The sequence below is a fragment of the Macroventuria anomochaeta genome (assembly GCF_010093625.1).
Source record: "Macroventuria anomochaeta strain CBS 525.71 unplaced genomic scaffold BU25scaffold_1, whole genome shotgun sequence".
Taxonomy (NCBI): Eukaryota; Fungi; Ascomycota; class Dothideomycetes; order Pleosporales; family Didymellaceae; genus Macroventuria; species Macroventuria anomochaeta.
In genome coordinates this window covers 1391645-1405621 of record NW_022985362.1, presented here as the reverse complement: position 1 = coordinate 1405621, position 13977 = coordinate 1391645, and the positions used below count along the sequence as shown (strand labels likewise).

The window sequence follows — 13977 nt, the reverse complement described above, 5'->3', positions numbered from 1 at the left end:
TGGCCGTTGACTAGTGCGGTACCCCCTGCAGGCGATCAGCTGCACGTTCCACAGACAGCGGTGAAAGTCACGATGCAGACGCGTCTTAGCCAGAGACAACAACGCGCTGGCTCGTGCAAACACACTTAACGACTGTAGACTTACACGCTGACATACGCACGACTCCCCATCCGAACCCAGATCAAACTACTATGTACCATCGCGACGCATCAATTGCACACTAATGAGTTCGCGCCGGCCCCTCCAGCCCATCCCCGCGCTGTCGGCAAACGTCTTAAGCACGCGCTACGCCCGCATCACCACCACGACCACGGCCGCAGATGGGATTCTCGACATGGAGGATCACGTGCCGAACGATGTGCAAGACTCTGGATCGGTAGTGTCGGGCCTGACCTCCCTCGAGGGCGACGACGACTTTGAGCGGCTCATGATCCAGAATGCGCGCGACGAACAACGACTGAACGAGGCGCTCAACGGCAGAGCGCAGCCCTTCCGCAAGGCGCGCACACATCCTCGCGTTGGCCTGACGATTGACAATCTCGAGCGCAACGATGCGCAAAACAACAACAGCGTGTCCAGTGCTAATGCGCGCGTTGCCGCCAAGAGCCCACCGAGCAGCAGCGGCTCGACGCGCTCCGACCCTGTGATACACGCGCCTGCTGGCTGGGGACGAAAGGGACGGTCGAGCAGGAACTGGATGAGGAACATTACGCGCGACGAGCAGCCTCAGCAGACCCCGGCGCCGCCAGACGAGACCATCATCGAGCAGCATGACCACAATGCGCCGCGCCGCTCTGTGGAGGACAGCCCTCTCTCGCACAGGAGCTTCAAACAGGGCACACCGCGCAACGACAACTCGGGCGAGTGGGACCTCACATTCGATCTGAACGAGGCCTCGATGCTTGCATCAACACCGTACATCCCGCGCAACACAAAGCTGGACGACATCCGCGAGCGCGAGATCGAGAGCCTGCGTGAACAGGGCGTGGCCACAGCTCGCCTGGACAGGATACGGGAGGACGCGTCCGAGGAGAGGCGCCAGCCGCGGTCATCAGCCGGGAAATCGACAAACACTAACAGCACAGCAACTACAGAGGCCCAATCGCAAGAACAGGGCTCACCGGTTAGGAAGCTGCGCAAGCGGACCAACTCATGGCAATCGCTGAGCAAGTCACAGCCAGAGCTCGGCCAGGAGAACTCGCCAATTGCAGTCTACAGGAAGAGCGTGGAAACAGTGGGCGTGGTTGAGCGCGACGTAGTGGCCAGTGCAGAGAGACAACCGGATAGGCCCTTCAGCAATCGACGAACAGATTCACAGGATCTTCTTCGCCGTCTCGCACGCATGTCGAACACACCAAGCCCAAGGGCAGCTGCACCAGCGCGCCCTCAGACCGCCCCTGCCACGCAACCGCACAGCTCATCACAGACCGCCGTAACCGACACCTCGTACACAACACCAGAGGGAAAAGAGGAAGCTGCGAAAGATATGTCTGCGCAGGACACAGCTGCGGCACCCACGTCGACTCCACAAGAGCAACCTCAGCGCGATCAACGCCAGGACACGCCTCATGATGGAACTACGCCAGATGTGCCCTCATCGGCACCAACACCAGAAGATATTGATGCGACGCCCATGCCAGTGGAGCACCCTGTTCTAGATCCCAAGACTCCCCTCGTGATGGGCGGGTGGATCGACACGCCTGGCCCTCGGACAGCACATAAGCCAATCGAGCTTCCACGTCCGCAATCACGGTCACCCAAGAAGGGCAGTCCGCGCAAGAGTCATTCAACAGAAGGGCCTGTAGCGCCCACAGAAGAGCAGCAACCAGTAGCGAAAGCACCAGAACCTGCTCAGCCTTCTTTGCCCCGTCGCCAGCTTCCCAGCTCAGCTCTCCAGGCCCTCGTGCAAGAAGCTAGGGCTAGCCACGACTACGGTGACGATACCATACACTCGCTCGAAGACCTCATTACCCCTCTCCCCGACAATGAAACAGAGGAGGATACACTACAGGGCCTTACACTTCCTACCAGTGCGCCTCGCAGCGAAGCGGAGCGTGAGCGTCAAGCTGAGGTCATGCACCTCCATCGCCTGAACCAGCATTTACGGGCTACAAGCACAAATATCCGCGATGTTAGCCGGGGTATGAGGAGAGTGGAAACGAGGATGGAACACATAGAAGTTGAGGAGACAGGCGAAAAGGTGCCTGTGATCGTCCGCGATCTCAGCCCTGAGTTCTCGCCATGGAGATGGTTTCGCAGCTTCTTCTGGGACGAGCGTCTCAAGACGCAACGAGAAGTCAAAAACGCGCCTTTGAAGATGTGGGGCGGCGTCACACTACTGGGAATTTTCCTAACACTGTCCTTCATCTGGTGGGCGAGCGAAACTGTCGCTTGGTACGTGCTTTCTCTTCCGATCTTCATCCTGCTATCTCTGGACTAGAGTCAGTCAGTTTACCTTCCCTTCTCTCACCCAAATTCTAGTTGGGCTGCGCTGACGAGGGCAATAGCGAGATCTTCTGCCACCCCGAGTATGCGCGCTATTCGCCATATCCTTTCGCCGTCAACATGGACGCACCAAAACGGGGTGTTGTTATCCCTACACTTGTATATCGCGCATTGTTCAAAAGTTGGTCGGCGCCTATTGTTTCACCTGTCGCATCTTTGTTATCTTGGATATGGACTACGCTGTGGAGTCTTGCGTCCGGCGCCAGCGTGACTGGCTTGAGCAGGGCGTCACATGAGGCTGCCGCGAAAGGTGGGCCTGCCATGGCTGCACATACGCAGGCATCATGGAAGATACAAGAGGAGGCTCACGAAGAAGATAGCTGGGATTGGAGCATGGCGGAAGATGAAGTCCTGCGGCGGTAGACGCATGCAGTGTGTCTGTTGTTTGGTTTTGTGTTAACATGGGTTTGCATAGCATTGCTCAGCGCGGCGTTGGCGTTACTTCCTCTTACTCTGAGATCAGTCAGGGCGTTATTGCTTGGTCTTGGAGCACTGATATGGATTTAGGATACTCTCACAATAGCGATCAAGTTTGCCTTTGGGCGAGAGAAGCTCTTACCCTCACCCTTGTCATTCTAGTTTCTCGGTGGCTTGGTGTTGTGAGCACGATGATCAATGCAGCCAGGCTCACAAAGCGCACGAGCAAGGTACATAGGAAGCAAAGTTTCAAAATATCCTACTGACGACCTCTGCAGTCACCAGTCTTACTTCCTACTTACGCACCACGGCATTTGCCAGTACTGGTAGGCTTGTGAGTGAGAGGCGTGGGCTTACTGCCTTGTACAGCAGGCGTTATTGTAGACGAAGTCCTTGCCTCCAGCTCCCGTTGAATGGTATCTGCACTGTGCATTCTGCGCTTTGCTTCGAACGACAAGGAAGTTTACAAAGCCTTTGTCTGACATCGTTGCTTTCTGGACGTGCCTTCCAGTCATAACCACCCGCCTCGTGGCTGTCTTGCTTGCTCTCCGCAAAGGGCAAGACCCACTAACAAGAACACTGTGGCACGTCCGCTCTGGTCAGAACAATACTCCACCATCCAATGCCTTCATTGATATCTGCAACACCGCGACTCACGTACATAGCGCAGCAGACGCCCCAACTGCTCTCATTCACTTGGCTATAGTCTCGCTCCTTGCCTCAGTACGCTCACAGATTACTCTGCTCCGCCAGTGTCTGAGACAGGGATCTGACTGTCACATTACAGTCTACACTCCTTTACAAACGACTGAAGCGGCGAACCTCACTATCACGATCACCGTTACAGCGGATAGGCGGTTGTCAGCATAATAGCAACCAACTGGCGCCTTCCCGCCGTTACGCCAACACCATGACACAACTCACGCCCATCTCTTCGCGCAAACGCCCCTCGCCGGATGATGGAGCACAGTCAGATGGTTTCAGTACATGCGACACCGGGTCAACGAAGCGTCAGCGAACACTATCACCAAGCACAACCGCATCGTCGGGCCTTCGTCTCTCCATACCTCACGAAGATGCGCCACCAACGCCACCAGCAAGCGCGAGAGTGAGAGGTACCATGGCTCTGAGGCTCGTTATACCGCAAGAGCAGATCAGCCGCGAACAGCAGAAGAAGCTTAGTAGGCACAGAGCTGATGCAGAGCGCTGGAAACCGAAGCTTCAACGACCGTATCCCAGGACGACTGAGATCGAGAAAGCGTACCCGTTCAAACTGATGCGACACTATCCCGATGCAACTACACGGATTCAGCCGAACTTCGTCAGGCCGAGTATCGATAAATCTCCTCGTGTGTCTCGCCTGTTGGAGCAGTTCCCGCTCATAGACACCGCTCAGTCTGTCAGGAGCGAACCGGCAGAACACTCTCGAAGCCCAGCCACTCCTCTTGATCAAGCGATACCACTGAGTGCTCGCGTAGTCGAATTGAAGGAGGCACGAGAGGCACACGTAGAACTGCAGACGAATATACACATCACGGAAACTGAACACGCGCAGCGGCTAGCATGGCAGTCATTCTCGCGAACTGAGCGGGACCGAGTTGACCGCGGGCGCGAGGCGATGATACAATCTGGCCTTTTCACCGATGATTTGAGACTGGAGACTGTCGGCCGGCAGAACAGGTTGCCTGAGTGGAAGAAGCCTTGGACAGGACGCTTTGCTCGAGAGCGTCAAGCAGCTGGCTAGAGACTCGCTGCTAGACGCTCTTACGACACGAATCCGAATCTCGCCTTAGTCATCCATGCGATTCGGACGAATATGACTCACACTTATCCGGTACGTGTACTGTAACAGCTAAATGTATTATTAATTTTTCTCACGAATGAATTGGTGTTATGTGTCAAGATGTTCGAACCGTAGTTTGAGGGAAAGTAAACCATAGTCCAACCTCACGAAACATTCGACAACATCACGAACAATTCCTACTCGCTCAAATATTCAGTTCACCCGCTTGAATGAGCCATGGATCGCATTCTACTGCCTTGATAAATATTCTGCACACTCCTTCGTTTCCTCTTCAACCTTCACATCTAACTCACATCAAAATAATTCCAGCACCATTTTACACACACTACCACAGTATCCCCCACAGTATCTCCCACAGTATTCCCCCCCCCCCCCCCAACACGTCACAAGCATCCTCGCCGGCCTCCGCAACATTCAAACCCGGTCTTCGACTATCTCCACGGTGCAGAATCCAAGCACACTCCGGGGTCTTGGACGATACCTTGGGCGAACTGTGAAATGAGCGCGGACCCGGCTACGCCGGTGCACATGTATGCGCACAATGCCGCGAGTGCCTCCGCGACTAGGTGTGGATGTATTGTGGATAGTGTAATGGGCTACGAGTATATCCCCAATGTACCGATAACGCTGGACGACGCGCTGGCGTTGGACGGAGGGCCTCCTGGCGCGGTTGTCGCGGGCTGGGAAAGTGTGCCTCTTTGCCACGTGAAGAAGAAGGAAAGGAGAGTAGGGGATAGTTGTGTGGCTCCAGGGTGCAGGATCACAATGGCGGGTTTAGCAGACATGTCACGGGGACGAGAAGGGTAAGGTAGCTTTATCTGTTCAGAAATAATTCAGAGGGGTATCATGACTTGCCAACCTCCAGGCTTCCATCATCGCGCTTCGTAACAGCCGTGCTGTCTACTTGTGCTCCCGCACGCTCTGCAACGGATGGATGCGCTTTTGTGTGGCTGGCAGGCTCGCTCGGGTCAAGCATGCTCTTGTTACGCGCCGCGTCTTGCATCTTCTCGAAATCCCAGACTATCTTATCTGCAACACGCAACAGCGACCTGCCGTCCTCGAGGTCCATTCTCCAACGGTCTTTCTTCTCTTTCGTATAGCCAGGATATGCAATGCTGGCTTCGAAGCTCTTGATCTCAGCATCTAGAGCCGCTTGTGTTCGTTCCAGCTCCTGGATCGAGAGCACAGGGTCATGTGTCTTGAAATCGTGCGTGGACTGCGGTAACCACGCGGCGACCGAGCTGTTGGCTGATCCGGGCGAGTCCATGATAGCCTTGTGTTGCAGCGACATACGCCAGTTGATGAGCCTTGATTGTAGCTGTTCGGCTGCACTGCGGATGTTGTTGTAAATGAGCTGCAGGAGCTGGAGCTCCTCGAGACGCTGCCGTCGCTCTTCGTCACCCACGTCTTCCAGATGACAGTACTCATACTGCCTATGTGCGCTGACGAACAGGACGAACTCGGCTTCTTTCAGCAGCGCCGCGATTTCGGCTTCGTGCTCCTCTATCTTTGCGTGGGTGGCCTCCACACTGATGTATTTCAGGTCCTCCGCACAGTCGAACGGTGGCAGGTAGTAAGACTGATCTTCGTGCGCATGGGTAGAGTATGAACTATTCGCGTGCGGATTCGCTTCTTGAGATCCGGCGGAAACAGCGTCGTAGTCTTCCGCCTGCTCAAACGCAGAGTCTGGGAGCTGCTGCGCATACCACAATGCATTGTGACGAATGTACAGCTGGACCAAAGGATTGAACTTTGCCATTATCTTCTTATCCCAAAACAACTCCCAAAACGCAAGTGAGCGTCTCTGCAGTCGGCAATCGAGGCGCGCGTAGGCTTTCTTTCGGTCGCCCGTATATTGCAAGTATCCATGCGCACCAAGAATACCAGCGCAAGCCCCAATATTCGCCAGGCCTAAACATCGTGTCCAGCGTGGTATAGCTAGCCGGCGCATGAAGAAGGCAGGGACAGAAGCGGCAAGCCCGAGCCCTGCGCCGACGAAACAGCCGTCATCTATCGTAGGGCTCTTCGTCCTTTCGTACAGCTTCCACGGCCTGACCTCAGGGTTCCTTTGCGAAAGCACGACCGACATGAACCGCGAGTTGTAGTACCAGTTCGCTGCTGCGCCCAACACACCTGCCCATAGGCCTAGCTTCGCCGATGATCGTATGAACAGCGCCGGTCGAGAGAAAGTACAGCCTGGAGTCACTCGGTGGCTGTATCGTGTAGCGAAAGACGTGTACGCCGCCGCCACGGCAGTCGAGCCGAGGATCGAATACTGTAGCGTTGCATTGGCGCCGAGGGGGTCTGGCCTCTTGAGGACGAGGTTGTGCTGTCCTTCGCCTGTATGCGTCGTTAGCTGTGAAGCTGCGAAGTCGAGGCTTGACACGGACCAGGCGGCACGAAAAGACGAAATACCATGTTCGGCAGAGGACAGTCGCAGATTTGCAACTAGAAACGAAGGGCCACTGCTTCACATAGAGCCGTTGCCAAATGGTCAGGGAGGAAGGCTGTAGGAGAGCAGGAAGAAGGCGAGGCCGCTCATCGTGGGCGTGACATAGTAGGTAGGCACGACCGTGGTGAGCGGATGAGGCTGAGGCTAAGGCTGAGCCTGAAGATGAGGCTCACGAATTGATGTAACACTAGCGAGCCATTTAGGGCGATCAAGGCGTAAAACCACCCGCAACACACAAGGCCGAGAGCTCCGAATGGAACTTGTGATCAGAGCCGGTGAGTAACGTTGTCGAACGTGACGGCTGACAAGTATGGAAGGAGCTGCAGGGTCACGAATGCACGTGATTGTGTTTGGAACTTTGGAAGCCTGCCCAGGTGCATGTCTGCAAGCTTATGTGTATATTGTTACATGCAAATTACTAGACTTTCGCATTTCCTGCGGCTACTGGTATACATATACAGGAAAGCCGAGGAAACCCTTCGCAGAGACATGCTCTCAGACCCACCCCCACACAATTCAAATAGACTCAAGCCCTACATGCTGAGTACCACCGAACGCCATCGCTAAAACGGACAGGATGAATACTGTCTACACTTTTTAGACAAAGGAAAATAGTAAGACAGCCAAAGTTATAGAAAGAAAATGGTGCATGCTGAACAGTCGCTCACCGCCTGTGCATCACAATCTTGGAGTCCTCATGTCGGAGGAACTCGAACACGCCCCTGTTGAGCCGATCTAGTCCGTCCTTGAATAGGTGCTCGGTGTTCTCTGTGTTCGCCATGACTGCAAAGGTCCTACAAAGCAGATCTTCAGGGCTGACACCGTCAAGAGTGCTCATGTTCTTCCACTTCAGTCGCATGACTCGAAGGTCGTTCATAGCCAGAAGCCGATCCATGAGCCCAGCTGCGCTGACTCCAGGTTGCGTGAGCAGCGAGTGTCGAAGACTGCTGATGGCTTGCCTCTCGTGAAGCCAGGCCTGCAGGATACGAGAGCACATTTCGTAATGCGGACCGAGTTCAGCGCGGAACATGGCCTCACCGAGGTACCAAAGGTGGTGGATCCGGCTGATGACAATTCCTTCGTCTGGCGGTGTCGCTGGTCTTGGGAACAGATACTGGATGAGCAAAGCAAGAACCTCACACTGGAGCAAACGCAAGTCGACCACTGTCGCGACAGGTCTACCCTGGTGTTGGGGAGCAACCTCGACGTGTTGGCTCTTCAGTACCGGTTGTGGGGGTTGAACAGGAGCTGCAACAGGCGGTGGAGGTTGGACGACTTGGGAGAGAGCAGCTGGTACCACTGCAGGAACAATCCGCATACCGTGGATGGGTGCGTGCAGCTCCATTAGCGCGGGTGCGGGGGTGGGTGCAATCTGCTGGTTGTGCGGCTTGATCGACTGAACTTTCGCGTCCTGCGAAAAGGGTGTATTAGACCTGCTGGAAGGGTGCGGGGCAATAGAACGGCCGACATGATGGCTACTCGGTGTGTGGGTTCGACTCGGGGGCTGAGCTGGGGCTTGCTGCTGACTTAGCTGAGTGTGTGTTCTGGATGGTGTGAGATTGTGCGGTTGACTCTCAGGACGAGTTTTGACTTGAGCAGCCTGGCTTTGCGGTGAGCTTTGCGGTTGTGGCTGCAGCTGAGGGGTGGCCTGAGGTCCGAAAAGGCTTTGCTGAGTAGCTCGAGCTACAGAGGACTCGCGACTGACGACGCCGTTGGTAGGTGTGGGTGAAGTGATCGCGTGAAATCCTTGACCGGGAACGGACGCAGCGCTGAGTGCAGGCACTGCACGAGGATCTGGAGTGACCGATGGCAAATTCACGCCCTGAGCAGCTGTATCGTATGGACTAGTGTATGCGCGAGGTTCCACACGGTTCTGCGCCGGCGAGGTCATCTTCGAGTCGAGTGATGGTGCCCGGGACGCTTCATTTGAGGGCTCTCGGACTGGCGGCAGAGGTGGCGTGTTGACAGCCGTGAAACCCCCAGCAGGCGCCGGTGCAGTTGCAGGAGGCCCAGAGATTCCATTGACTTCGTTACTTGACATTGGGCTGAGTTGCACGCGAGCAGATTCCGGGCCAGCATTCGGGGCTGGCGAAAGATGGTGATTCTGGTCGAAAGGCCGGACTGGAAGAGGTGGCACATTCTCGATGCTACCGGGACTGGAGGCGACTAGTGACTTGAGTGACTTCCTGGGACTTGCACTTCTCCTTCCTGTTGGTAACGTGTTGTATGGCCGCTTAGCAGGCGAGGAGAGATGCTCTTCCCCATCTGACACAGATCCACCACCTAAGTACGCCGAGCTCTTGCGTTTCTTGAGATTTGAGACTGGCTTCACATCGAATTCAGCACCAGTGGATGCATCAGGTCGCGGTGGAGAAAGAGATTGCGGTGTTCCATGTTGTGACTGCAGCTGCGTAAGCATCCGTATAACCTTAAAACGCCCATGTCAGGTGACTTGGAATGGAAGGCTGCACTTACGCCACCTTCACCCTCAATTTCAGCAAGTGCATCGTAGTCGTTCGCACCGGAAGGCCTCTTAAGCTTCATGTTCCTGATGTAGTAGCATGCTTTGATGATGATCCATCGATGCAGGTGAATCTTGAGTCTGCACGCATCAGTAAAATGCGATACGAAATGATAACCCACTTGTCGCAATAAGCACTCACATTTCCCTGTGCTCTGCATTGTCGTAGAACAGATCTTTATTGTAGGTCTTCTTGGTTGGTTCGGGGGTGAGGAGACAGCTGCGATCGGCATCCCTGCCCCAGATAGCGGGTCCGTAAGTACCGAGCAACTCTTCCAGCTCGGCATCTAAGCTGTGCGGATCTGCAGCAAAATCGAGCAATGCATCTCTTTCCTTTGGCAACTCTTTCGACAGCTTCGTGACTTCACTCGAAATCTTGCGATAGTCCGGGTTGTCGAATTTGGGAATGCCACGATTCGTCGTCGAGCTGGATGCGGATAAGCCCAGACCCAAGCATTCAGTCACCTCGCGGATAGTAGGTGAGTGGCTGCTGAAAACGCTGATCCATCTTTGCCTATCCCATCGTCGCACGCCGTGCTCCAGATCCAAGGCCAAGTTGTCTTTGGAGCTCATGGTGAGGCATGAGTGCTGGTGGATAAAGATGTGACGATGAAAAGTGATGGGGAGATGGCGCACCCCAAACGTGGATGCGTTGGAGTGAGACTCGGTAACGTAAAGGGGAGTTCCACTACTTAGCGTAAACGTTCCACTAGTCGGGTTGCCTTTTCTTTTGGCAACAACAAAGATCGGGTTCGTGCTGTCTCAGACACCGGTCGTACTATCTCCGCATACACTCTATGCGAAAGCCGTTCAGAGCTCCAGATGTCAGGTGAGAAGCGTGGGTTACAAAAGTCAAGCAGGTCTGCTAGCAGGTGAGAGCTCACCCACGAAGCGAGCGAGTTCTGGCCGATGCCGTCAAGTACGCGTCCACACGGCATGACTCGCCGCCACCCCTTGGGTAATCATACTACCACTCCTTTTCCATTGGGTGGGGATAGCGGGCTACTGCGCCCTTGCTTCTGGTGTACGACGCTTGTGATTATTTAGCATAATAGCAAATAAATCCTCTACCGTACATTGTGTCGATAAGTGTAAGAGTTATGCTAGCTTTGGCCAAAATTTCCGAATGATCTTCCTCTTTAAGCATTAGTCGCCTCTCTATCAGCGAATAAGCGCTGCTGCTGCGCTTTCGTAAAGCACAAATGCGTCTATGACGCGCTCGTATCGTCTTTGAGTTCTTACTCGCGTCAGGGCCTGGAATTGCTCATCCCAGAGGTCGGTGTAACATCGGATAGCGTCTTTCCGATCGATTCGCTACCATTCGCTACCATTCGCTACCATTCTGACTTGTTGGTTGTAGGAGCCGGAGCATACCGCTGGCCACTCTTACTCTTCAGTTGTCCTTTGCAGAACGTGAGGTGAGGCGACTCACATGTATTCAATGTGGCGACCGCTGTCTGTGCTCTCGGGACGTACTTCCAATGCGACACGTAAAAATAGGAGTGAGGCATAGACTTGGGACTAGTCAGATTAACTGACGTGGTACGCAACGTACGACACCCGTCCTTGGCAATACTACACTTAGCGAGCATAATGTCATCCCGCTCGCCAACAGATCCCGAGCTTGACATGTACACCAAGACCTCACCTGGAGGACGTACATAAGTAGCGTCGCGTTCCTTGCCGTACGCCGCGAAAGGTTTTCCAACGGTCTGCGGCACACAAGCCTAGCGCAATCCTACGCAATCCTGGAACATCAAAGAAATAGCTGAAACATGTATGGCCGATTACCCGAACCCGATAATGCTGGCTCATTGGTGATCGACAAGTACCCTGAACGCCGCAACTCAAAACAGTGATATTTACACGATTATTCTGACAATCAGTCTGTGCATCCATTTGCACTACCCAACATACCACAGAGTACCCCTTCCCTCTTCCTCTTCCGTCTTACGGAAGGGCTCGACACTTTCTCCCAGCCAGCTGACAACTCTCGTAAACTCAATGGGCTTCCAGAGCATCTCCACTGCGAACTTCTCGCCGGCCAAAACCACGAAAGCTTGGCGAAGCAACTCGTCTCTGTCGACCATAAGTCCATGGCCATGGCCAACACCAAAGCCTTGTCCGATGTCTTCGAAGTTTGTGATGATAGTTTGTGTGGCGCCCATAAGTGTTCTGTGTTGTTGAATACGCCTCTCAATCTCAGGCGCGCTTTGGCCTTCGGAGTTCCAACCTATCGGTTGGTTAGCACTGTAATGACCAGGCCTTGAAACCCGACAATTATTGGGAATTGTAGAAATGAGGCAGACTTACGTTCTCCTGCACGATCAAGCGCTGCGAGATGTCGTCTAAGCTCGATCCATGTTAGTATCGCTCGCTCCCTTGCGATGAACACCGGAATGTTTTCAACCATCTTGTCGTAGTCGGCTCGCACGCCTTCTCTCCAGGCTTTCTCCAGACGATTGAGCAGCGCTTCTTCATCCCACTGAATGCTGCACTCTTCGTTGTAAAGGAGGGATCGGAGTGCTCTCAAGCTGTCGTAGTCTAATCCCCGATACGGTACACTGGCGTTCTGTTGGGGTACGTCTTCGAAAGCCGCGTCATCAGAGCGGAAACTGGCGACAAGCTTAGCGACTTCGACGCTTATCTTTTTGTCGACAGTTGCTTGATTTGCCTGCGTAATTTGCTGTTGTACAGCAGGCTTACTGTCTGCGAATTGCGGCGCGTTCGCATTCGCTGCAGCCCAGGGAGGATTTGGCTGCTGTGAGTTACTTCCTTGAAGTTCTCTTGGTATGAGCCTATCCCAAAGTCCTTCGACAACTCTTTGGGGCTGCTGTTCATGCTGTATAGATGGTTTGGAGACGCCGTTTTCGCTCGCCGCGCCACCATTGACAGATGTAAACCCAAGACCCTCGCGAGGGCCAGCAATCGGACTTCCACCTGGTTCAGGAGGCGTTAGCATTGCAGTAGAAGATATTGGGCTTCCACGTGACGCTGCCTCAGTCTGGAAAACTGAATTTGGTGCGAGTGCGACAAATGATGCAGGCGTGCTGCCCTCACCATTTGCGTTTTGCCCGTTGAACTCAGCTTCAGCTCTAGCTTTTCGATTCTCTTCCTTTTTCTTTCGTTCTCGATCTAGGCGCTCGCGCGCCAAGATGACATTGCATGCTTTGAGGCCTATCCACCAATGTAGAAGCTTATGTATACTGCAGATAGAAGTGTTAGCGGATGCCAATGTTATCCCGGTACAGCGCTCTCCAGAGGAGGTCGCTCGAGGCGATACCCACAGTTGTTTGTCCTCTTTGTTCTCAAAGTAGAGATCTCTTGGGTAGAGACTCTCTTCCACACCAGGCTCATTCGCTGTTATCAGATGTTCCCGGTCGCCAACACGACCCCAGATTCTGCTCCCATGCTTGTCTAAAAGAGCGTCTACCTCTGGGTCCAGGCTGTTTTCTTCGCTCAGACACTTCATAAGATCGTCCGACTCTTTTGGCAGCGTGGCTACGATATCGCCCATATCCTGAACCAATTCCCTGAGTAGGGCAGATTCGAAGTTGGTCTTGCCCCGCTTGTTGGATGACCACTTCGCGCGTAACCCGAGCCGTTCAATCAATTCGTGCATGCGCACCTTACTTCGGTTCTTCATGATATCGACCCAGTCTTTCGACGTCGCGTACGTAATCGCAGAGCTGTCCATGATTGCTTTCTTGCTTGCATCGATGGCGCTGTTGCGCAAGATCAGATGGCGGAAGAAGCGCTGGTATTGCTACGTTCTTGCTGTCGTAGGGCGTGTCGCAAGATGGTGGCAGTGATGGAAAGGTGAAAGACATAAGCGGCCGCATCTGATCATCGGCAGTTCGTCTGTAGACCGCAGAAATATACAAACGGGGAAGTAGGGGAGCGTATATGATGTAGAAGCAAGCTTGGTCAAGGGCGCAGCCCTACTGACCCTGGCTTCCAGAGATACAAATGCTTTGTTGATGAATTGAAGTTGGAAAGACGATGCAGTTTTGCCCCGGTGTCGCATTGGAAAGGTTCGCGTACGGAAGTGAAAGCGGTCCTTGGTGGCAAAATCTCTCATTGGTCAATAGCGACTTACACAAAACTCGTCAAAGCTTGTTGCCGCGCAATCGCCTCGCCCTTTCCATACCAATTTAGTGCGTCTCCGCATCTGCCCTTGCTTGCATGAACTTTGTAGATTGTACAAGTCGGCCGACCCAGGACCCCTGAGAATCAGGATCTCACGATCTTACCCTGACCCAAGATTGAGCTACTTTT

The 13977-nt window shown here is 54.0% G+C and overlaps 5 protein-coding genes across 5 annotated transcripts; 2 read left to right on the top strand and 3 right to left on the bottom strand.

Moving 5' to 3' along the window:
* The first annotated feature begins 108 nt into the window (after window positions 1-108).
* BU25DRAFT_356257 (uncharacterized protein) lies at window positions 109-3091 on the top strand. Its single transcript, XM_033699603.1, has 2 exons — window positions 109-2394; window positions 2508-3091. The coding sequence occupies exons 1-2, from the start codon at window positions 224-226 to the stop codon at window positions 2866-2868; spliced, it is 2532 nt and encodes an 843-aa protein (XP_033567861.1). The 5' UTR covers window positions 109-223; the 3' UTR covers window positions 2869-3091.
* A 693-nt stretch (window positions 3092-3784) lies between these two features.
* Window positions 3785-4775, top strand: BU25DRAFT_464851 (uncharacterized protein). Its single transcript, XM_033700134.1, has 2 exons — window positions 3785-4321; window positions 4415-4775. The coding sequence occupies exons 1-2, from the start codon at window positions 3833-3835 to the stop codon at window positions 4664-4666; spliced, it is 741 nt and encodes a 246-aa protein (XP_033567860.1). The 5' UTR covers window positions 3785-3832; the 3' UTR covers window positions 4667-4775.
* Window positions 4776-5547: 772 nt separating this feature from the next.
* On the bottom strand, window positions 5548-7445 carry BU25DRAFT_405540 (uncharacterized protein). Its single transcript, XM_033699810.1, has 2 exons — window positions 7117-7445; window positions 5548-7066 (listed from the first exon to the last, which is right to left on the bottom strand). Exons 1-2 carry the CDS (start codon window positions 7142-7144, stop codon window positions 5571-5573), a joined length of 1524 nt encoding a protein of 507 aa, XP_033567859.1. The 5' UTR covers window positions 7145-7445; the 3' UTR covers window positions 5548-5570.
* Window positions 7446-7567: 122 nt separating this feature from the next.
* Window positions 7568-10564, bottom strand: BU25DRAFT_405539 (uncharacterized protein). The gene is made up of 3 exons (XM_033699809.1): window positions 9842-10564; window positions 9654-9780; window positions 7568-9579 (listed from the first exon to the last, which is right to left on the bottom strand). Exons 1-3 carry the CDS (start codon window positions 10270-10272, stop codon window positions 7843-7845), a joined length of 2295 nt encoding a protein of 764 aa, XP_033567858.1. The 5' UTR covers window positions 10273-10564; the 3' UTR covers window positions 7568-7842.
* A 937-nt stretch (window positions 10565-11501) lies between these two features.
* On the bottom strand, window positions 11502-13702 carry BU25DRAFT_405537 (uncharacterized protein). The gene is made up of 3 exons (XM_033699808.1): window positions 12987-13702; window positions 12013-12905; window positions 11502-11932 (listed from the first exon to the last, which is right to left on the bottom strand). The coding sequence occupies exons 1-3, from the start codon at window positions 13394-13396 to the stop codon at window positions 11604-11606; spliced, it is 1632 nt and encodes a 543-aa protein (XP_033567857.1). The 5' UTR covers window positions 13397-13702; the 3' UTR covers window positions 11502-11603.
* Window positions 13703-13977: the final 275 nt, after the last annotated feature.

Excerpts from the sequence above, each read along its gene's own strand:
- BU25DRAFT_356257 (XM_033699603.1), top strand. The coding sequence starts at position 224 with ATGAGTTCGCGCCGGCCCCTCCAGCCCATCCCCGCGCTGTCGGCAAAC. Across the intron at positions 2,395-2,507 it reads GCGAGCGAAACTGTCGCTTG|CGAGATCTTCTGCCACCCCG; the intron begins GTACGTGCTTTC and ends CGAGGGCAATAG.
- BU25DRAFT_464851 (XM_033700134.1), top strand. The coding sequence starts at position 3,833 with ATGACACAACTCACGCCCATCTCTTCGCGCAAACGCCCCTCGCCGGAT. Across the intron at positions 4,322-4,414 it reads TCATAGACACCGCTCAGTCT|GCACGAGAGGCACACGTAGA; the intron begins GTCAGGAGCGAA and ends GAATTGAAGGAG.
- BU25DRAFT_405540 (XM_033699810.1), bottom strand. The coding sequence starts at position 7,144 with ATGGTATTTCGTCTTTTCGTGCCGCCTG. Across the intron at positions 7,067-7,116 it reads TCGTCTTTTCGTGCCGCCTG|GCGAAGGACAGCACAACCTC; the intron begins GTCCGTGTCAAG and ends CGACGCATACAG.
- BU25DRAFT_405539 (XM_033699809.1), bottom strand. The coding sequence starts at position 10,272 with ATGAGCTCCAAAGACAACTTGGCCTTGGATCTGGAGCACGGCGTGCGA. Across the intron at positions 9,781-9,841 it reads AATGCAGAGCACAGGGAAAT|ACTCAAGATTCACCTGCATC; the intron begins GTGAGTGCTTAT and ends TGATGCGTGCAG. Across the intron at positions 9,580-9,653 it reads AAATTGAGGGTGAAGGTGGC|TCACAACATGGAACACCGCA; the intron begins GTAAGTGCAGCC and ends ACGCAGCTGCAG.
- BU25DRAFT_405537 (XM_033699808.1), bottom strand. The coding sequence starts at position 13,396 with ATGGACAGCTCTGCGATTACGTACGCGACGTCGAAAGACTGGGTCGAT. Across the intron at positions 12,906-12,986 it reads AACAAAGAGGACAAACAACT|TATACATAAGCTTCTACATT; the intron begins GTGGGTATCGCC and ends TTCTATCTGCAG. Across the intron at positions 11,933-12,012 it reads GCTTGATCGTGCAGGAGAAC|GTTGGAACTCCGAAGGCCAA; the intron begins GTAAGTCTGCCT and ends ACCAACCGATAG.